Source organism: Salvia miltiorrhiza, chromosome 8, assembly GCF_028751815.1.
Source record: "Salvia miltiorrhiza cultivar Shanhuang (shh) chromosome 8, IMPLAD_Smil_shh, whole genome shotgun sequence".
NCBI lineage: Eukaryota > Viridiplantae > Streptophyta > Magnoliopsida > Lamiales > Lamiaceae > Salvia > Salvia miltiorrhiza.
In genome coordinates this window covers 6,430,372-6,450,404 of record NC_080394.1, presented here as the reverse complement: position 1 = coordinate 6,450,404, position 20,033 = coordinate 6,430,372, and the positions used below count along the sequence as shown (strand labels likewise).

Genomic DNA, 20,033 nt, shown 5'->3' with positions numbered 1-20,033 from the left:
AAGAAAAAAAATATTTATTTATTAAGAAAATACTCCCTCTGTCCACAAAAAATAGTTCTAGAAGAGGATGACACATGTTTTAATGAAAATAGTTGAGTTTAATGTGAGTGGAGATAAGGGCCACCATGTGATAGAAAGTTGCCAAAAGTGGAAAGAGACTAATTTTTGTGGATATCTCAAAATGATAAAAAAAATGACTATTTTTTGTGGATGGATGAAGTAGTTACTAAAAATAATTAGAACACGAATTGATGGACGAATCAAAATAGTAAATTAGGACACGAGTCGGTGGATAGAGGGAGTATATATTTTCCAGACTTTCACTAAAACAAGCACCCTACTTTTGTGGATTTCATGTTATAACTTATAAACTTTCTTGGAATAGCATTTTTCTCCTTTGTATAAAACTACATGTTAAAACGTGATTTGTCAAAAAAAAAAAAAAAGTTCAATTGAGAATTCGTGTGATATACACATTATTAACAGTTGTTCGTGGAGGTGACATTACTCTATTAAAAAGATTATTATTCATTATATATTAAACATTTAACAATTATACTAATGAGAAATTAAAAAAATAGCTAGTGGAATGGCAATTTGGTGAATACGAAGAATATTATAACCAAATTCGTAGGCTGGCAGCTACTTAAAATGGGCTGCTCAGTTTCTATTTCTCAATTAAACAAAACCCAAAACACCGAAGCATCGGCGAAATGGCGAAAAATCACCTCCTCCGCCTCCTCATTGCCGCCGCAGCCGTGGCGGCGCTCCTCCTCAGCACGGCCGAGGCCGGCGGAGACTTCAGCTGGATTCCGGTGAGCACTCCGTCGACCTGCCAGGGATCGATCGCGGAGTGCATGGCCGAGGGCAGCGGCGAGTTCGAGATGGACTCCGAGTCCAACCGGCGCATATTAGCCACCACCAAGTACATCAGCTACGGTGCGCTGCAGGCGAACAACGTGCCGTGCTCGCGCCGCGGCGCGTCGTACTACAACTGCCAGCCTGGCGCCGAGGCTAACCCCTATTCGCGATCGTGCTCCGCCGCCACACAGTGCCGGAGTTAGTATAATTATTTCGAATTTTTCGTTTCTTATTTAATTTGTGCCTCGCTTTTTTACATGGAGTATATGTTTATAGAAAAGGTAAAGATTGATGTAATAAATTTTCTCATTTGAAAGATCGTTTTGTATAATACTCTACCGTCTCTACGTATACGTTTCTCTGCTTTCGATTTCTGAAATTTTCTTCTCTTTTGGTTTTCTTCTACGTTCGTTTATGGCCATACACGAGCTTTGATTAAATATTATTGTGAGGAGAAGGTTTGATTTGAAACTACTGCTTTGTTAGATTATTTATTTTATTTCTTGTGGCTAGCTAGGTTGCGAAGATTTTTTGAATTATAAACTTCGTCATAATATATTGAAACTCGAGCAGTAGAAGATTTGATTTGATAATTTGGTTGCGAAAATCAATGGATGAAACAAAGAGAAAAAAAAAAAAACTCGACGTTCGGAAAGTAATTTAAAACCCAAATATCTTAAATTTGTGACACATATAGATCTAAAGATGGAAACTGTGCAATTTACATAAAGTAATATTTAATGTTTGGTGGGAAGTAAAAGGGGTTAAAATTTGAAGTTGGAAGAATCTTCCCCGACACTCGCCTTCCCATCTTGATAACAATGTTCCACCTAAAATGTCTATATATATATATATATATATATATATATGTTCATGTCAAAATTACGTATAATTATTTTTATATACAACCAACGTTATCATATTAGAAGATGAAGAACAAATTTTTGATCTTGAATTAATCAAGGGTTCATTTCTTGGAGTTTAGTGTTATATATATGAAGTTCTTGGAGTATGTTTTTTCTTGATAATCAATTTCATTAAACGATATGAAATTCGAATAAGGGCGAGTCTTATTTCGTCTCATTGGGATTTATTACTTGATTTATATATTTGGTATACAAATATACAATGGAACTTACATATCAAGTTGGTATGATCCCATTTCAAACATTATATTGTGAAGCAGATAAAATCTCACGTTCATTGAACCTTGTTCAGTCTGACCTAATGGAAGCAGGTCGCTGATTTGGTCAGAGAAAAATAATAAAACTACGATAAAATATACTTATAAAAAACCAAGATTTAGAGGAGGAAGAAGTCAAAGAGGCATGAAGAACATCAGTAATTTAAAATGCATGAGAGTGAAAGGAAAGGATTCTCCCCACATTAAGACAATCATGGATCAGCCACCCAATACTTGTTGGTCTTGCAAAAACTACCTTCTATTTTTGTTCTTTTTCTTTCCTTATATTGTATCACCAATAAATATTTTGTGACGATGAATTTATGATAAAGACGTTTTGAGTTGCAGTGTGTACTATTCCGTACCATTTTCAATTTTTTTTATGTAGTTTTTCTTAAATTTTAATTTCTTGTGTTTTAGTTTAATTTTGTAATAAATCCTAGTTAATAGATATAATTGACTATTAGGAATTTAGGATTGATAGTAGTATAATTTTTTGGGAGAACTGTCAAATAAATTACTATGATCCATTTTTCAATTTCAACGCCACTTTTAAAAATTGGTAATTAAGTACACAATGTATTATTTTTCCATTGGAATCTCCTCCGATGAAATTCTCCATTGTTACTAAACCAAAATCAACGAACTATACATCAAAATGTTCAACTTTTCAAGAACAGTAAAGCCCTTAAAATCTAATTGCACGAATCGAACTCAAATTTGCATGCCGAAAATCTCATTCGTTAGTTGATTCGACCACCAAACTACTCCACATTGTGAGGTCCATTATTTGCCTCAACGAACAGCCCAAAACGACAATTAAAGTAGCCAGAAAACCTAAGTCCCGAAATGTCTAATTGCCCCCAAAAAAAAAGCATACATATTGTGTTTTAATTGACAACTTTTAAAAATGATGTTAAAAAAAATGATCTCGTGAGTGGCACACACTAAGCATCATGGTCATCAAAACCCTTAATAAGCAAGCTTCGCCAAATCACAAATAATGAGGGCAGATCCCAACCTTCCGTTGAGAAAAAATCATGGGAAAAATAAATCATTGAAGCAGCTGTATCCAGCCAAGCCAGCGAGAGAGAGAGAGAGTCCTCTTCACAAAAACCCTAGAAAAAAAACAACCCACAAATGACAAAACCAGTACGATTAATCTCTTTCATCAGATGAAGTGTGAACACAGATTCAAGAACTGCTACAACCCAGAAATCGAATATCCTAAAGAGAAAAAAAGTAGTATTATCCTCTTCATGAAGCTAAGAGATTGAAAAACTGCCTTCTTTCCACTAGAAACTGATGCATAAGAGTAAGTAGAGAGCACACAAAATCTGATTGACAGAGAGTTAGAAATTAGACTTTCAGCTGGCCTTTTTTGAGTTTGCTGGTTTGCCGTCTGTCTTATCCGCGTACGGATACTTGGGTGGTGCCATCCACAGACCTCCTAAGATAATTAAGTGGGCGCCGAGCAGCAGTGTTGATGAGTAGACATTAGAAGGAAAGATGTTCCAACATAACTCCACCGTAACAAACAGAATTAAACTGCACAAAAGACCTTTTGGGTTACCAAAGGGGACAGACAACCTTGTAGTAAATAGACGAGAGGGTTCAAGTTTCGAGTTCAGGAAACCTACCGGAACCAATTAGGAAATGGTGTTTGCCACAATAGATACGGTAGAGTATAGAAATACCTGCAAGCATATACGACATTAGAAGACTTACTATTTTCACAAAATATGCCTACACAACCTATGTTGATCTTTATTTTCTACAATAGTTTCGTGAATAGGTTTACTCAGTTAGATTATTTGGAGTTGGCCAAAAAAACGGTTTTGGTTTAACTGAACTGAGAGTAAAGATTGTGGTCCTTGTTAGAAGATACCAATCTAAATCTTCTCGGCACAACATAAAGGCAAGCCCAATAAAATATGTCCAGGAGTACATACCAAGAGTAGAACTGATAATGGAGAGACCGAGCACACACGACTCCTATGAAGTTCCCAACAAACATAGTCGTGACAATATCTGATTTGAGTTATGCAAATAGATGAAGCAACAAAGTCATGAATAAAATCAAATGTAAGAAGGGAGGATGAAAATTTAGTAGCTATTGCTTACAATCAGTTTTAAGCACCCTCGTGTTGGAATTCTGCTCATTGAACCCTCTCAGTGGGAAAGAACTCGGATTGTAAAATTTGAGCTTCATTTGAGCAAGTTTAGAATGCAAGAAAGAGAACAAACCTCCTTCATGCCTGCACCAAGCCCAAAGAAAAATAAAGGCATGTTATCATTAAAAAGTACTCTATCTTTGCACTGATGGAGGTTGACAAGGTCCGACAATATTAGAGTTGATAGAAATTTACTAAATATATGAGAGAATCAAATTAGAAATTGATGATACATTAAAAGATAAGGCCAGCTTAAAAGCCTTTAGCAGAACAGTATGGTGATAATCCGTACCTGCACCATTTATAATGAGCAAAGACCGCAAGCAGAACAAGATGAGCAGCCAGCAGAAACATTGCAAATCCTTTTGAAACGAAAACTGGTTCTGGGACAAATTTAAAATTAACAGACCTGGAGAACACAGTTAAACATCGTCCATCATAACTACACAAGGAAACTTTTCTCACTTGAACTGCACATATCATTGATCTCATTGCTCATTTTGTATGTGATCCACAAACCACAAAATAATTTTAAATCATGAAGTCAGAGGAAAATATTTTAATTATCCTGGCATAGAAGTCAACAGCCGATAAAGCAAGTATTTAATGTACCGATACTGAATAGGTAACAGTGTCGAGCACAGTAAAATAATCTGGGTCGACGGAAGTACCAAAAATGGACGAACACGCGACCAAGATTAAAAGCTCTTGAGAAGTACGCAACTGGGTATGATAATATGAAAGGTAAGCCCAAAAGAATCTGCATAATCATCCACCAGAGACAGTGTAAAGTTACCACAGCTTAAGATTGCTTACATTAATTGATAACTGACTCACTAAATTTTTTTTAGCACATAAAGTAAATGAAGTATATAAATAACCAACGGACATAAAGGCACAATAGTAATATGAAACGTTCTATTCTATATAGAAAATGACATCGAAAACTACATGTAAGATCATGTAGCAGCGACTTATTATCAAGAAGGATGTACGAGCAATCACCTGTACTACAGCTGCACCTGCACCAGCAGATATAACCCCAAAAACATCCATACCCTGCTTTCCATGGTTTGACCCAGAGTTAGAACTTTCTTTAAGATGGAAAACTCATCTCGAGAAAACTTGTAAAGATATGAGCAATCAGAATCAGCTTACCTTCAGCAAGAGGAGTAGCAATGGAGGTGCGAAAAGAAGAACATTCATCTTCACTGAGACAGCCCCACTGTGCTAACAGGAAGAACGTCTAACGCACCTTTAGGCAATAAATATATTCACCAATAAAGAATGATAGCTTTACTGGCAAATGCAATGATAACTAAAAGAAAATAAAAATTAATTAAATCAGAGTATGCTACCTGAAAATGATTAAACCTAGATGCCACTTCTGATAAAGAAATGAAATCAGTGCTGCATGGAAGAGTGTCGTGGCAAAACAGTCATTGAACAAGCGAAGCACAAAGATTGAGTGCAATCTTTTTGACAAAGAAAGCAAGCAAAGAGCCCACCAAGGAAGCTGCAAGACATACAATGTGAGATTAAAACCGTTGCTATAGTGACCAATTGTTCATTAGGATTGAGTTCCATACCACGTCTGTCTTCAAATAAATTAATAGAACCATCCCAAGGTTCACAATGTAGAGTATGCCAAATAAAATCTGCAATCAATAAAGCATCAGGTTGTGACAACTCAGTATGCACATCAAAGAGGCATGAGATAGCATAAGTTCATCCCACCAATTTGTACTTTATGCAGTCAGTTAAAAAATCAAACAATCATGTATGTATATTCTTCAAGAATGATAATCTAATTCATTGACTGGATACAGCAGAAAAGGGACCTGATTTTCTGAATTAGTTGGACCAGGATGGCTATAAAATAAAAAGGCAACTTATTGAAGACGTCAGCTTTCTTTTGTCATTTTATCATTGTGAAACAAGTAACAAGCATAGGGAAAGAAAGCTTAGAGCCTAAAAACCCAGAAGAACTGTCCAGTATATAAACACTTTAAATCTTTAAGATCAACTAAAATTTGTCTCTTGATCATTTATTTCGAAATCTCTACCCCTCCCAGAAACCACATCAACATCTACAGCTAAAGTTGCGCATATCTGTAATGATCTTTCACGTAATAACAAACTCAGAGTTGCAATCAGGAGATGCAAATTCTACCAATAAATAAAAAGAAACAATCGAGAAGAAAACAATAACCATGGAATAGTGAAAGCAATATAACTAGTTTGGCAGTAAGGAACTTCAAGCCTTATGCTTAGAAATGGGAAGCTCCTAGTCACCCAATTTGCACAAACCCAAATAATTTTATAGAAATAAATCGAACAAAATGCAAATTTACCTGAGCAGGATAAACCTCGCCACCAGTAACATACTGAATAGCAGAGTAAATATACAGAAATCCAGCTGGATATACCAGAGGCCCTGTATCGCCTTTCAGTTTGCTGTAATCTCTTTCACCTCCCAGAAAACCACTAACCTATCCAAATCAAAGTTTTACAGAAATTGAGAACTCAGAAATCGTATCACAAGAAATTAACGTTGCCTTAAACAGAATTTAGATAGAGTTAAAGTTTTTTTATATAAAAAATGTTTTTTTCATCTATGCCAACTAAATTCCGATCGTCTTTCTTTCACATACGTAAATGCAAGTAATCCCCAATAATGTTATGTTTCCTTTCAGAATCGAATTGAAAGAAAAACAAATGAAGAAAGAAAAAACATCTGATTTCACCTGTGACATGTAAGCATCCCAATCAATTTTCGTATCTGAAACACACGAGCGAAACAAAGATTAAGAACTATACAAATAGTTTAGCTAACGCAATTTCAGAAATACGAAAGAATTTTTCGTTACATGGAACATATGCGATGATGAGAGAAACCAGGACGACGTCCGCGAGGAGCACGGCGACGGCGGATGATAACTTGGGGTTTTTTATTGTTTTTTGAATAAAAGACGTGTTTTTTTTCGCCGACAACTTCAATCCGACGGCGGCGGAGGCGGATCGAGTGTCGGAGGCGTGTCGCGGCATCGGAGGGAAGCGTTCGACGCCGGCTGAGACTGGTTGCGCGGTTTTACACTGAAGCTAAACGGTTGACGTGAAACGCTGCGTTTCGGGTCAGATGATTAGGCCGAATTTTGACATTCGAGGAATAGGATTTAGCTAATTCATCACACAAAATAAATTAAAGCAGAAAAAGTTACAAACTAACTCATTCGTTTGACCCCTTTCAAAAAAAAAAATTCATTTGTCAATCTACATATATAACTATATTTATACAATTATATATACTCCATTGTATATGATTTCCACTTTTATCATTTTAATCAGTTTATAATATCATTTTCATTTTTGTTTATAGTAATAGAGTTCATAAATTTTCACTCACAACAATAATGAAAATCAAACTTAACTTACAATAATATCTACTAATATCAACTATTATCCATCATTTTCTTAAAACCTGTATCGTTCACAAAGTGAAACGATATCGTGGACAGAGTGAATATCATATAATAAGAGCATCCACAATGCTTGCACCCATAGTGGGTGCAATAGAATGGGTCCCACTTCTATTGCACCCACTCCAACAATGGTATTGCACCCACCTGGGTGCAATAGATTTTAATTTCATTTTCTCTTTACTTTTATTCTTTTTTCAATTTAAATTAAACAACTTCAATTTTAACAACATAAAATTCATTCAACTAAAAATCCAAACATTACAAATAAAATTAAAAAAACAACAAATATTTAAAACATCCAACTTTCGAAAAATTTAAAGCCGTCGAACTACGGGTCAACCGGACCAAAGCGTGCCCATATATGCTCAACCAAATCGTCGCGGAGGCGAGCATGCAATCGTGCATCCTTCAAGCTTGCATTCCGTGCCAAATAGGCGGCGAACTCCGGTGGTGCTCCGGAATTGAATTGTGTTTGAGGAGTAGAACTTGGTCCCTCGCCGTCATCACCGTCAAAATTACTTGCATTTCCACCTTCTTCCTCAATGATCATGTTGTGCAATATGATGCATGCAAACATGATCGAACTCATTTGCTCCGCCTTCCACAAACGCGACGGTCCTTTAATTATACCCCACTGAGCCTGAAGAACACCGAAAGCTCGTTCCACATCCTTCCTTGCAGCTTCTTGCATCTCCTTGAACCTCCGCTTCTTCTCATCGTTCGAAAACTGGAAGCTCTTCACGAACATCGGCCAGTCCGGATAGATGCCGTCTGTTAAGTAGTATCCTCGAGTGTGGTGAGAATTGTTGGCGAGGAAGTGCACAGCCACTTCATGCCCCGCTAAAACATCGTTGAATAGCGTGGACTGGTGGAGCACGTTGATGTCGTTGTTGGACCCAGCGACTCCAAAGAATGCATGCCAGATCCACAAAACTTGTGAAGCAACGGCCTCTAATATAATTGTTGGCTCGCCTTGATCCCCTCGAGTGTAGACGCCATGCCAAGCCACGGGGCAATTCTTTCATCCCCAATGCATGCAGTCTAGGCTCCCCAACATTCCCGGGAACCCATGGTGGGCTTCGTGCATTGCAGTGATGCGTTGCACATCGGCAGTTGTTGGCCGCCTCAAATACGTGCCGCCAAAGATACGAACGACGGCCTTGCAGAATTTCTTCAAGCATTCCAACGCCGTCGACTCTCCTATACGGAGATATTCGTCACAACAATCAGCAGAAGTTCCGTATGCCAATTGTCGAACAGCGGCAGTGCACTTCTGGATCGGGGAGAAGCTTAAGCGGCCAACAGCATCCTGACGTTGTTGGAAGTAAGGATCGACTTCTAGCGCATTGACAATGCGTAGAAACAACTCCCGGCTCATGCGAAATCGACGGCGAAAGAATTGTAGCCCATAAACAGGCTCGACGGAAAAATAATCGCGATGGAGGCGCTCGCCACCACCTTCACGGTCACGACGAACCACTGCCCGCTTTTTCATCGGGCGTGGTGGAGGTGGATCGAACCGATATGAACTTGCCACTTGCATAAAATTCATAGCACATCTCATAAAAAATAAATCGGGGGCTTGAGTAGGATCGGGAAGAGGAGGAAGTTGTGCGGGATCAACATGAACTTCTTCGTCGGATGAAGAATTTGAGGAAGAATTATTGTTGGAAGAATTGGTGGATGAAGACATTTTTTGTAAGAGTGGAAGAGAATTGGTGGATGTGTTTGTGATTAAGGGAAGAGGATATATATAGGTGAAAAAGGAAAAAAAAAAGAAAAAAAAAATCGGCCGAAAGACCGTTGAAGGCAACGGTCAAATGACCGTTAAATTTTTTTTTTTTTTTTTAATTTCGGAAAGGGGCGCGTGTTTACACGCCCCCTCCTTCGCTCCCACAAACCACGAGTGCGAAGCAACGCCCCCCCCCCCATCACACCCGGGAGCGGCAACGACAGTGGGTGCGATAGGCCGGGTTCGATCCGGCCATCGCACCCACCGCTGCGGATGCTCTAACAATTACTAATTTTCATAAATATAATTAATAAAGATAGTACTGTGATGAACTCAAACTTCAAGAATAGTTTCATTAATTTATGAGTTTATGCTAATTAACTACAAACAGCTCTATTAAATTGATAATTGATGGATTAGTTGAATTAATGAATCTAGTTTGTAACTTATCGAGTTTCGATGAGATATCACTTTATATTATCTATTTAAAAGTAAAAATTATAAAATAATGTTGTACTTAAGTAAAGTTCTGTTATCTCGAATCGTTGGCATGGTGAGCATGACGATCAAACAAAATGATGAGATTAGTATAGTTTAACTATTCACATCCATATAAATATATGTATTCACATTCGTCCCAAATATATTAAAAAGTACTTCCTCCATCTCACTGTAAGTGAGACCTTTTTTTTGGACACGGGAATTAAGAAAGGTGTATTTTGTGTACTGTATGTGAAAAAGTGAAAATGTGTTTAAAGGGAAAAACTTTTACCAAAAAGGAAAAAGTCTCACTTACAATGGGACGCTCAAAATAGAAAGAGTCTCAGATACAGTGGGACGGAGGGAGTAATTTATAAGTCGTGTTAGCATCAAATATGTACAACATATTTGAATGTATAAATATAATCGTTACAACAATTAGATATTTGTGATATTAGCAACTTGAACATTTTGATATAACCATTAGTAATAAATAGAATAAATAACAAAATATTACAAATTAAAGAAAAGTTAGTGTAGGCATGTCGATTAATGGACTCAAATTGATTTTAAAAATTATTTTAGTATCAATTTCTATCTCAAACTCGTATAGTAATATGCGACAATTGTCTATGACTCATTTGCATTTATAAAATACAGAATTAATTTGATACAAATTCAATCTCAATCACACATCTCATAAAGTGGTGAGACACATTTTTCACTACATCAAAATCATCACTAATTTTATTAAATCTTGTGCCCAAATAATTTTACATAATCTTGGCGGACGGAGGGAGTAGTATAACTCATAAGACGGTTTGTAAGTCTAGTTGAAGATATAAAAGCATCTATAAAGATAATATATGGTTTAAATATTATTGGCAGAGAAAGACAAAAAGGTTTATAATGCAACAATCTAATTTATAAGATTCTGACACAATAAACTCTACTTAATATATGATTCAAATTTAAAATATTTGATTACAAAAATATCATTTCTACTCGTGGATATGATATTGATAGCAAAATAATTGTGATGCAATCCAATATCCCTATTAACATTCCATATTTATAACCAGTGGGCTTAGTCCACTGGCCACCGGGTCCTCACTTAAGTGAAGTGACCCGGGTTCGATCCCTCTTGGGAGCGAATTGGAGATGGGAGATATAAGGTGGATCTTGGTGAATGGAGAGATAAGGTGGTTCTTGGAGTGGATGGGGGAAACTAATTACTAACATCTAACATGACTTTGCCCGATCAAAAAAAAAAAAAAAAAATTAACATTCCATATTTATATTTTATATTATTAAATATACATGCAAAACATTAATAATTATGTTAAGCATTAGTGGAATTCCCACAAGCATAAGCAATGAAGAAAAATGGTGAAGGCAGTGGTGAGCAACTCCCCACAGGCGTCCACGTGTAAGCCGAATCATCGAGGTCCCGCCACCTCTCAGCCGCCGCGTGGCCGCCCTCCCCATGCAAATCTACGAGATAAACACGCTCCACCCTACATAATCTCCGCCACCTCCTCCCCACCACTCAACTCACCAATATGGCTTCCCCCGACCTCAAACACCGCCCCATCCAACAGCAAACCGCCCCCGACGAAGACGACATGAACCACCACCACCGCAAAAAGCCCAAGAACGCGGCCGCCCACCGCGGGCTGCGGTCGCTGAGCGTGGCCGTGGCCCTGCCCCTCTCCCTCAGCGTCCTCGACATCTTCCTCTTCGGCTCCTCCAGCCGCTACCGCAGCCTCGACAAGCCCTTCTACGTGCCCCCGCTCTGGGCCCTGCACCTCGCCTGCGTCAGCACCGCCTTCCTCTCGGGGCTGTCGGCGTGGCTGGTCTGGGCCGAGGGCGGCTTCCACCGCCACCCCGCCGCGCTCGGCCTCTACCTGGGCCAGCTGGCGCTCAGCCTCGTCTGGTACCCCGTGGTGTTCGGGGCGGGCGCCATCCGGGTCGGGCTGCTGCTGTGCGCGGCCCTCTTCGGGGTGCTGCTCGGCTGCGCCCGGGCCTTCCGGAATATGAATCCCATCGCCGGGGATTTGGTGAAGCCGTGCTTGGCCTGGGCGCTGCTGCTCGCCGCCGCCAATGTTAGGCTTGTGTATCAATGAATTTTCATGCTGTGTGTCCACTGTCTTTAGGTTTTGTTATGTATACTTGAGATGAGTTCTGTCTCCCCAGAGGAAATACAGGGTTTATACATTTATCCACACTGTAAAATTCTCGTGTTAATTTGTACTTCTCTGCTTTATCAAACTTTCATTTAAATACCCATTTTGCATTTATTAAGGTAAAACAAACAAGATTAATGTTTGAATTAAAAATCAGTTGCTTGAACAAATACATAGTATAAGTTACATGGACGACATTATCATTCCTAAAGGCTGGTACAAATGGGGCGATCCTTCTAGATATGTACGTTCCCATCCATCTCCTCTTTCTTTTTCTTTTTTTTCTTTCATTTCATCATCTCGAATGACATTCTTAAAGCCAACCAATCTTATTGAATTTTCGAGCTATTTGAATTGGATCGTCGACTCTTTAGAATATATCGAGTACGTATGTTTTAAGGAAACCCAGATAAGAAACCATCATGTTGAAACTCAAGTTTAATCGTGTAGTTTTATTTAGACATAGTACTATTAATTAGACCAATCTATTGAAAAATCAGGCCATCTCCGACTTGGAGTAGCTTCTGCCTATCTCTCTCGTTTTAAACAAGTAGTTCGAGATTTGGGTTGAGTTGTTTGTATAAATTTAATTGGTCACATGCATGATATCTCTAAAAATAAAAGTTATGGATAGGAGCATGACATGTACAAAATGCAATAGCACATATATGCATTATGAAGTCAATATAGCCATATAGGTGGATAGATAGCATTAATATAAAACACACAAACACATATGCATTGTGAGCTGATATATATATGGCTGCAACATATCCATCATTTGAATGGCCATTTCGCATCTAAGGTAAAAACAAGAATGTGAATTAAAATGAGTTAGTTGAAGCAATACACACAGGAAGTTAAGCTAACGGTTGTGGTGTTGGAGAAAGGCTTCTGAGGGTGATAGAAGTTCTCCTCTTCTGGTGGATTTCTTGAGCTTCCCATATCTGAAATCCGGGCTTACGATTAATTTCGTGCTTCCAAAGGTAGCGTGCCTCGCCCCACATCAACACCAGTGATCCTGGGAGCAGGAGCAGTGGAACTGATGATGACCCTTGGGTGAAGTGCATCACGCACGCCGACTCCAGTGACACTATTGCTATCCCATCTTCGAAACGCATCAGATCCACATGCGCCGCAATCCCCTGCACCACCATGGCCATGGCCATGTCAATGTGTTGCTGTTTGAGTATCAATTCAACACACATACAGATACGCACCTCACCGGGCTGGTATACATTCACTATGAGTTGGTTAAAAAGGGGCTCTCTCCATAGCACTTCTGCTGGAAATAAACGCTGTTCCTTGTTTTCACTAACAACGATATTCTCGCGTATGCTGCGCGAAAGCTCAACGGCCCAGCGAGGGAGATCTCCGAACCTCATACCCTGTCATCCACACATATCAACAAAATGGACATCGATGCTACAATAATACCTGACATGAAACTGGATCTAAGATGAAGCGTTGAGCGATACCTGATTGTGCGAGGCGTCACCTACATATCCATCTACATCCAATAAAATGAGGCGTAAAATTTCCCCAACTATAATCTACAGCACTGAATAATGACGGAATCACCTTGTTCAAGGGCAGATAGCAGCGAAGACTGCTGATCGGGAGACAGAAAATCGCTGCATATCCAGAGGCCATTGATTTCAGTGATCTGCTCCCATGTGTGGCTATCCCCAAAAATTGAGAGAGGCCTCGCGATTTCGTCGCTCCAATCGCTGATTCGATTGCAATCAGCCGAAGATTCACTGTCGCTTTCCGACGATGAATCGCCGAATGCTTCCCTCAGAATCGCTTTCACCTCCTCCGCCGCCGCCATTTCATCCCGCGATCTACCAACGATTTTGAAGGACAAAACGGTACAGAGCTTCACACTGAAAAGGCGCGGCTCGATAACGCGACTACTTGTCTATAATTATATAAAATCCCATTTATTATTCAAAATCTTACTAATTTTATTTATTTTATTTGTGTGTGTGTTGGGAACAAGGGAGGAATGAATCATAAACCTCTCAGTTAACACAAATAATTATTGTTGTTCAGATCGTGTTTTCTGCATTTCTTTCGGATGCTTCAATAATTTTGAATCTCTAAAGAAGGAAATGAGGGAGAGGATGCAATGGGATTAGATAAAAGTGAAGATCCAGTATTCGAATTCAAACTTAATTTCAATGATATTATTGTAATTTACTCCACTTTATCGGTGCTTGATTCTGTCGGAATCCAAATTGTTTGCTGCCGTATCCAAACTCAAAACTTATATGCGATGACATATTTTGTTGTTTACAAACTTTGCGAGTCCTAGATTGTGTTCGGATAAAAGTCAGTTATAAAAGCAAATATTAAGTGAAAACATAGATCAAACAACTCCTGTGTAACTCTGCATTTCATAAACAACGCCCTATCCGGCAAAAAGAGTTTCATGTAACATAACGAAATCTCAAATGAAACAGCAAAAATATTACTTATTAAAAAAGCAGCCAAAAATGAAAAGGCTATATCATCGTCTGCTCCTTGTGAAGTGAAGAAAACAAAATGCAGGAAAAAAATCAAATGGGGAAAAACTAATAGATGGAATACTTGTCGGCGGCGGCTGCCGGATAGAGTTTCTTGTAGATGGAAAGCGCGGCCGGAATAACAGCAGCAAGCGCGAGGGAGAGATGTTCGGAGCTGCTGGTCCTCACCGTGATCTGACCACTAAGCTTGTTGTTGATTCCAGCACGAACAGCAACCTTGGAGTTACGGCCGATAGCGAACTGCGCGAGGCTGTTGAACCCTAGCGCCAAGTCCCCTCTCCATTTGATTATTGACATGCTGAGCGTGGACTGAACCTGCCCTATCGGGTAGTCGAGCTCCCTCCTCTGCAGCTCGAAGTTGGCTCCGTAGGCAGTGTCGTGCTGAGACCGCACAGCGCCCGCACTGCCCACGAGGGCGTACTGCTGCCCCAACGTGATCTGGTCTTCGATCTTCACACCCGGGACGATGTTTTCACCTAGGAATGTGAAGGACAATCCACCGGTTGCTTTGTTCTTCCTCAGATTCTTGATTTTGGTCTCAGCTCGGACAATGTAAGCAAGCTGCTTGCCTATGCTCTGGATATCGAAGCCCGCCATGCTCGACATGTTGTCTCCTTGCTTAGCTGAAACCGAGGAGTCGAGGCTGATGCTGAAGTCCTTCTTGTCTTTAGTTATTTGGACTGTGTACGCTGCTGCAAAGCGGTTAGCGATAGCTAGGCTGTGTTCAAGGTTGACACCGTCGTAGCCACAGTCATGGTCCCAACCATGGCTGTCCAAGACTGGCCTTGCAAGAAACTGCGAAGTGGGCTCCAAGAACCGGTATCGGAATGCAGGATTATCACCATCGAAAGACGGGGGTAGAGCCATGTCGGGTAGGGGAACTGCCACCGGAGCTGCAGCTCCACCTTCAGCATCATCCTCTGCAAATCCATAATCTACTACAGCATCCTTGCCTCTCTTCTTAATTTCTCTCATTCTCTTCAACTCCTCCCTCCATTGCTTCTTCTGGAGTAGCTTCACTCGGTAATCAAACTCTTCAAAATATGCCTTCTTTTGTTCTCTGCTGAGCTTGGCTATCTGAGCTTTTCTGAGAGGCCGGAATGGAGGAAGCTGATCGTACTCGTCCTCCTCTTCCTGATCAGAATCCGAAAAATCATCCAAATCAATATCAGAATCGACACTGTCGCCACCCTGATCAGACGGTAGCTTGGGGTGCTGACGAGACTGCAGCATGGATGATAACATGTAAGGAAGAGGCGGTGGGCGTGATCGGAAGCCAAAGAGCTTCCTATGGTCGAACGGGTCTTGGGGTTTCGAGATTGCACTCGCTTCTGACAAAATCTTCATCGAGTAGCATAGTAGCAGCAACTGAGGTCTCCAACTCTGACCATTAGGCAGAATGTTGTGTCCTTCCCTGTTCTTCCGGCATGAGGGGTGGTTTTCGACAAGAGAGACAGGATTCATCAGACTGGGGCTCATCATTCGTAGATCTCCGACAGCATGGCCAATCGACTGCTGCACAACATGAGACCTTTGAGAGACAAACACCTCGTAGCTCAGTGGGGCGCCAGAAGGCCCATCCGGGGGCGCGGATGCAGCGTGAGTAAGGGTGACTATGGCGCTTCGCCAAATGGAAGAGCCAAGTGTGCCAGTAACAGTCTTCAGGAGTGGTAAATCATTGAGATCTCTGGATTGTGCATCCAATCGATCCACATAAAGAACAACATCGGGGGAGCTTTTCTTCGTGAACTTCTTTACAGAAGACAAGGTGCTACGATTGAAACCCTGCTCCATGACGGAAGATTTTAGACCAGGTGTGTCCACAACGCGAACTTTGACCCCATCAACAGACCCGGAGATCTCTCTAGCATAAGCTGTCCCGGTTTCAAATGCATCAATCGGAGCCTTCTCTTCTCCAAATAATGAATTTATGGTGGCACTTTTCCCCACTCCAGATTTTCCAAGAACCAAGATGTTAATGGAGAATTCCAGATCATCCTTCTCCCCCGCTTCAAGCTGCAAAGCAGTCCTCTTGGCAGCATCCAAGCTAAAAGTTTGAGTGCCTTGCCTCCCACCAAGAAGCGCCAGCCGGTATAAAACCTGAGCTGCCACAGACTCCTCTGGAGTGAGGCCTAATCTATGAACGAGCCTTAGAAACTTCACTCTGATCTCCTGCAACTTCTCCAGTTTCTTCTTCTCCTCTTCACTCAAATTCTCCTCCGATTCTCCCCCACCAGAAGGAGCCAGAGTGCCAAAGAGGCTGGAGCGGTTTGGTCGGGGAGCAGGCCTCAAGGACTGAAGGGAAGGTCCCAAACCAGCAGGACGCTCCATAGAGAAAAGCCTAGATCCATCTTGAGAGGTGAAAGTGATATTGCCACCACCAGAATCAGCACCAGTTGCAGCCTTCAAGAGAGCAGCCAGAGCAGCAGAATCAAACAATTCCTTACCATCTCCCTCATCATCAGTTTCGCCCTCTTCCTCTGAATCAGTCACAATTTGACCATCAATCCTCTGAGACTGCTCGAGCGAACTGTCGAGACCTGCATGAGAATCCCCACCAGATTCTCGTTCCAAGTCCTCAATAAACTTTTTGGCAGCTTCCGAGCTCCCAAAGATCATGCCATCAGTCTCCTCATCTGACATAGATTCTTCAGGATTTACTTCATCCATTTCTACTTCTCTAATTTCTCGGAGATCATTGGTTACTGCTTTTGGTTCATCAGATTCTACTTGTGTTGATTCCTCAGATATCACATCAGCTAATCCATTCTTCTGTGCATCAACACCAGTTTGATCATCATTGATTTGAACAGTTCCGGCATCTGACTCTACCATCTCATCTGCATCATTGTGAACCTTGGCTGAATTGCCATTCTCCAGAGGACCACTGCTACTGAAAAAATCATTACTGGCCTTGGACGCCTGAAATCCATTCTCCAAATGGGCAACAGCTCCAGCATCTAAAATCTCATCCTTTTCATTCCCAACTGCATGACTTTCAGGTTGGAGGGAATTTGATGCGGAGGCATCATCTGTATCCTCGGCTGCAGGTTCAGAATTTTGGAGATCCACTCCAATTTCCCTAGTACTGACATCTTTCTCGACATCATCACCATTTTCAGTAGTACTACCAACTGATTCAAGTGGAAATTCCTCTTCTATAACCTTTCCGCCTCCATTTTCTTTCGCCCCTCCAACAACAACATCCCCCTCGGGCATGAGTGCCACTTCAGCAACCTCTTCTTGCTCTAGTTCATTAGAGTCGGCTCCATTTTCCTTTATCATCCCAACAGATACCCCTGAGGAAAGCACATCAACCTTACTCTCATCAACTACAGAATCATCCCCAACCACCTCCGATTTTTCTGATTCAACCGCATCCACTTCAGCAACCACCTCCTCCTCAGGTTTACTCAACACATCTTTATTTCCTTCCGGCTCCCCAACAACAGCAACTCCAGGGCCAGCAACATCAACCTGAATAGTCTCAACTACAGAATCCCCTTCAGGCATGGATTCCAATTCTACCTGCTCAACAGCCGCCTCAAAACCTGCTTTAGCCTCAGGCTCACTCACCCTTCCCCCCTCCACCTCCGCCTCCTTCCCTTCCACCTCAGCTCCCTCAACCACCGCCTTCCCCCCTTCACCACCACCCCCATCGGAATTCACGCCCAATTCCTCAACCGAATCAACAAACTCACCCTTCCCATCAATACCCTCAACCCCACCCTCCCTACCACCGCCATCTGCATCTACACCACCCCCCAAACCCTTCCCCACCACATCCCCATCCCCTTCAACAACCTTATCCCCTTCCTGGACGTCACCACCGCCATTCTCAGCCACCTCCGGAACACCAGAGCCCTCAATTTCATCCGATACGGGCTTATCCACCGCAGCCTCGAACTCCTCATTACCACTCACGTAGCCCTCATCCTCAGACACCACAGCCTTACTATCATCCCTACTTTTATCGTCATTATTTTCGTTCGAAGCAATTGTTTTACTCAATAAAACATCACTATTAATCGGAGGAGATGGAGAAGAAGCGTTTGAACCTGGTGTAACTTCGGCCGTGGGATTCAACGCCGCCTCCTTCGACTCCATCGCTGAAACAAACAACAAATTTGAATTGGGAAATTCGGAGAGAAAAGGGTTTTGAGAAGTTCAGGGTTTATGGATAAGGAGAGGGATAGGGAGAGAGATGGAGAGAGGGATTGTGAGTTGTGATAAGGTTTTTGGGTGTTTTGGCTTCACTGAGAGTTCTGCAGCCGCTGAGGAAATTTGCTGCGTTTTGTGCAAAGATTTTTTCTGTTTGATTATAATTTATAAATAAATACTGCTGTCATTATTTGTTAATATATACTCCTAATAATGTTTTTGGGGGAAAAAATACTAGTAATGATATATATTTATCGATTACCTTATTGGCCGTGCAGCCGCAACAACTACCAGTTGGCAGGGGCTTGGTGGTAAATTTTTAATTTAGCTTCTTCTATGATAACAAAATTTTGCTCTAAATTACTCGCTCCGTCCACCAATTCAAGGCCTACTTGCCTTTTTGGTCCGTCCACAAAAACAAGGCCTACCTATTTTTGGTAAATTTTTATTCATTATTTAATCAAAAAAGTCAAAGATTCTTTACAAAAAAGTGGGACTCTTTCTTCACTCAACTAATAAAAATACACTTTTTCTTAAAAAGTGGGACCTTTTCTCCACTCAACTAATAAAAATACATTTTTTCTTAAAACCCGTGTTTTTTCATATCGGCCTTTAATTGGTGGACGGAGGGAGTATAATTTTTTCACATTAAATTCATAATATTTCATAACAAATTCAAAAACTCTATACTCATGATACATACATATTAAATTGTCTTACTTTAAATAATATTCAAGTATGAATTAATATTTATTTATTTATAATTCCATCGAATCACGGTAATAATTATTACTCCCTCCGTCCACGAAATGAGTACCCATATTTCCTTTTTTGTCCGTCCACGAAATGAGTACCCATTTCCCTTTTTGGCAAGTGTACCCCACACATCTCTTTAATTAATACACTCAAAAGTGGGACCCTTAAACTATTCACACTACACTTCATACATTTCTTAAAACCCGTGCCGTCCATAAATGGGTACTCATTTCGTGGACGGAGGGAGTATAATCAAATCAATTACTATAACATTTGGTTTTTGAATTAATGGGCTATAAACTCATGCATTATAGTCATGTCATGATTTCTTTTCACACAATTATGTAATTAGTGGCAAAATATACACATTTTGATACTTTTTAAAAAAATAATCGAATTTAAATTCCAATCAAATCGAATTCAACATGGCACCATGTCATGAACAACCATAATTGGCTGCTTATCTGGACTGGTTGATTCACTGAAAATT

General features: G+C 40.6%; 6 protein-coding genes across 7 annotated transcripts; 2 read left to right on the top strand and 4 right to left on the bottom strand.

Annotated features, from left to right (window-relative positions):
* The first annotated feature begins 568 nt into the window (after window positions 1–568).
* LOC131000457 (rapid alkalinization factor-like) lies at window positions 569–1,240 on the top strand. Its single transcript, XM_057926374.1, has one exon. It carries the CDS (start codon window positions 714–716, stop codon window positions 1,062–1,064), a length of 351 nt encoding a protein of 116 aa, XP_057782357.1. The 5' UTR covers window positions 569–713; the 3' UTR covers window positions 1,065–1,240.
* Window positions 1,241–3,185: 1,945 nt separating this feature from the next.
* On the bottom strand, window positions 3,186–7,484 carry LOC131000456 (dol-P-Man:Man(5)GlcNAc(2)-PP-Dol alpha-1,3-mannosyltransferase). The gene is made up of 13 exons (XM_057926372.1): window positions 7,089–7,484; window positions 6,966–7,000; window positions 6,573–6,710; window positions 5,808–5,876; window positions 5,577–5,734; window positions 5,377–5,443; window positions 5,224–5,277; window positions 4,890–4,978; window positions 4,511–4,627; window positions 4,169–4,302; window positions 3,997–4,075; window positions 3,685–3,741; window positions 3,186–3,592 (listed from the first exon to the last, which is right to left on the bottom strand). The coding sequence occupies exons 1-13, from the start codon at window positions 7,264–7,266 to the stop codon at window positions 3,412–3,414; spliced, it is 1,356 nt and encodes a 451-aa protein (XP_057782355.1). The 5' UTR covers window positions 7,267–7,484; the 3' UTR covers window positions 3,186–3,411.
* Window positions 7,485–8,028: 544 nt separating this feature from the next.
* On the bottom strand, window positions 8,029–9,252 carry LOC130997992 (uncharacterized). The gene is made up of 3 exons (XM_057923431.1): window positions 8,806–9,252; window positions 8,331–8,718; window positions 8,029–8,231 (listed from the first exon to the last, which is right to left on the bottom strand). The coding sequence occupies exons 1-3, from the start codon at window positions 9,250–9,252 to the stop codon at window positions 8,029–8,031; spliced, it is 1,038 nt and encodes a 345-aa protein (XP_057779414.1).
* A 2,145-nt stretch (window positions 9,253–11,397) lies between these two features.
* On the top strand, window positions 11,398–12,199 carry LOC131000455 (translocator protein homolog). The gene has a single exon (XM_057926371.1). The coding sequence runs from the start codon at window positions 11,475–11,477 to the stop codon at window positions 12,036–12,038; it is 564 nt and encodes a 187-aa protein (XP_057782354.1). The 5' UTR covers window positions 11,398–11,474; the 3' UTR covers window positions 12,039–12,199.
* Window positions 12,200–12,713: 514 nt separating this feature from the next.
* LOC131000453 (uncharacterized) lies at window positions 12,714–14,130 on the bottom strand. Of its 2 annotated transcripts, none has more exons than XM_057926370.1 (4): window positions 13,680–14,130; window positions 13,577–13,596; window positions 13,319–13,486; window positions 12,714–13,243 (listed from the first exon to the last, which is right to left on the bottom strand). In XM_057926370.1, exons 1-4 carry the CDS (start codon window positions 13,927–13,929, stop codon window positions 12,959–12,961), a joined length of 723 nt encoding a protein of 240 aa, XP_057782353.1. In that variant the 5' UTR covers window positions 13,930–14,130; the 3' UTR covers window positions 12,714–12,958. The 2 variants fall into 2 exon arrangements, with proteins under 2 accessions (XP_057782353.1, XP_057782352.1); XM_057926369.1 differs by having other exon boundaries at window positions 13,577–13,608; window positions 13,680–14,121.
* A 425-nt stretch (window positions 14,131–14,555) lies between these two features.
* On the bottom strand, window positions 14,556–18,940 carry LOC131000452 (translocase of chloroplast 159, chloroplastic). Its single transcript, XM_057926368.1, has one exon. It carries the CDS (start codon window positions 18,731–18,733, stop codon window positions 14,675–14,677), a length of 4,059 nt encoding a protein of 1,352 aa, XP_057782351.1. The 5' UTR covers window positions 18,734–18,940; the 3' UTR covers window positions 14,556–14,674.
* Window positions 18,941–20,033: the final 1,093 nt, after the last annotated feature.

What these genes read in the sequence shown, in the direction of transcription:
- LOC131000457 (XM_057926374.1), top strand. Translation starts at nt 714, where the DNA reads ATGGCGAAAAATCACCTCCTCCGCCTCCTCATTGCCGCCGCAGCCGTG.
- LOC131000456 (XM_057926372.1), bottom strand. Translation starts at nt 7,266, where the DNA reads ATGCCGCGACACGCCTCCGACACTCGATCCGCCTCCGCCGCCGTCGGA. An exon ending in CATCATCGCATATGTTCCAT is followed by an intron (nt 7,001 to 7,088) that starts GTAACGAAAAAT and finishes CGTGTGTTTCAG; the next exon opens with ATACGAAAATTGATTGGGAT. An exon ending in GCTCATTATAAATGGTGCAG is followed by an intron (nt 4,303 to 4,510) that starts GTACGGATTATC and finishes GGCTTGGTGCAG; the next exon opens with GCATGAAGGAGGTTTGTTCT.
- LOC130997992 (XM_057923431.1), bottom strand. Translation starts at nt 9,252, where the DNA reads ATGAATTTTATGCAAGTGGCAAGTTCATATCGGTTCGATCCACCTCCA. An exon ending in GGCGGCCAACAACTGCCGAT is followed by an intron (nt 8,719 to 8,805) that starts GTGCAACGCATC and finishes TGGGGATGAAAG; the next exon opens with AATTGCCCCGTGGCTTGGCA. An exon ending in TGTTCTTCAGGCTCAGTGGG is followed by an intron (nt 8,232 to 8,330) that starts GTATAATTAAAG and finishes TTGAGGAAGAAG; the next exon opens with GTGGAAATGCAAGTAATTTT.
- LOC131000455 (XM_057926371.1), top strand. Translation starts at nt 11,475, where the DNA reads ATGGCTTCCCCCGACCTCAAACACCGCCCCATCCAACAGCAAACCGCC.
- LOC131000453 (XM_057926369.1), bottom strand. Translation starts at nt 13,929, where the DNA reads ATGGCGGCGGCGGAGGAGGTGAAAGCGATTCTGAGGGAAGCATTCGGC. An exon ending in GCTATCTGCCCTTGAACAAG is followed by an intron (nt 13,609 to 13,679) that starts GTGATTCCGTCA and finishes TATTGGATGTAG; the next exon opens with ATGGATATGTAGGTGACGCC. An exon ending in GTGACGCCTCGCACAATCAG is followed by an intron (nt 13,487 to 13,576) that starts GTATCGCTCAAC and finishes TGTGGATGACAG; the next exon opens with GGTATGAGGTTCGGAGATCT.
- LOC131000452 (XM_057926368.1), bottom strand. Translation starts at nt 18,733, where the DNA reads ATGGAGTCGAAGGAGGCGGCGTTGAATCCCACGGCCGAAGTTACACCA.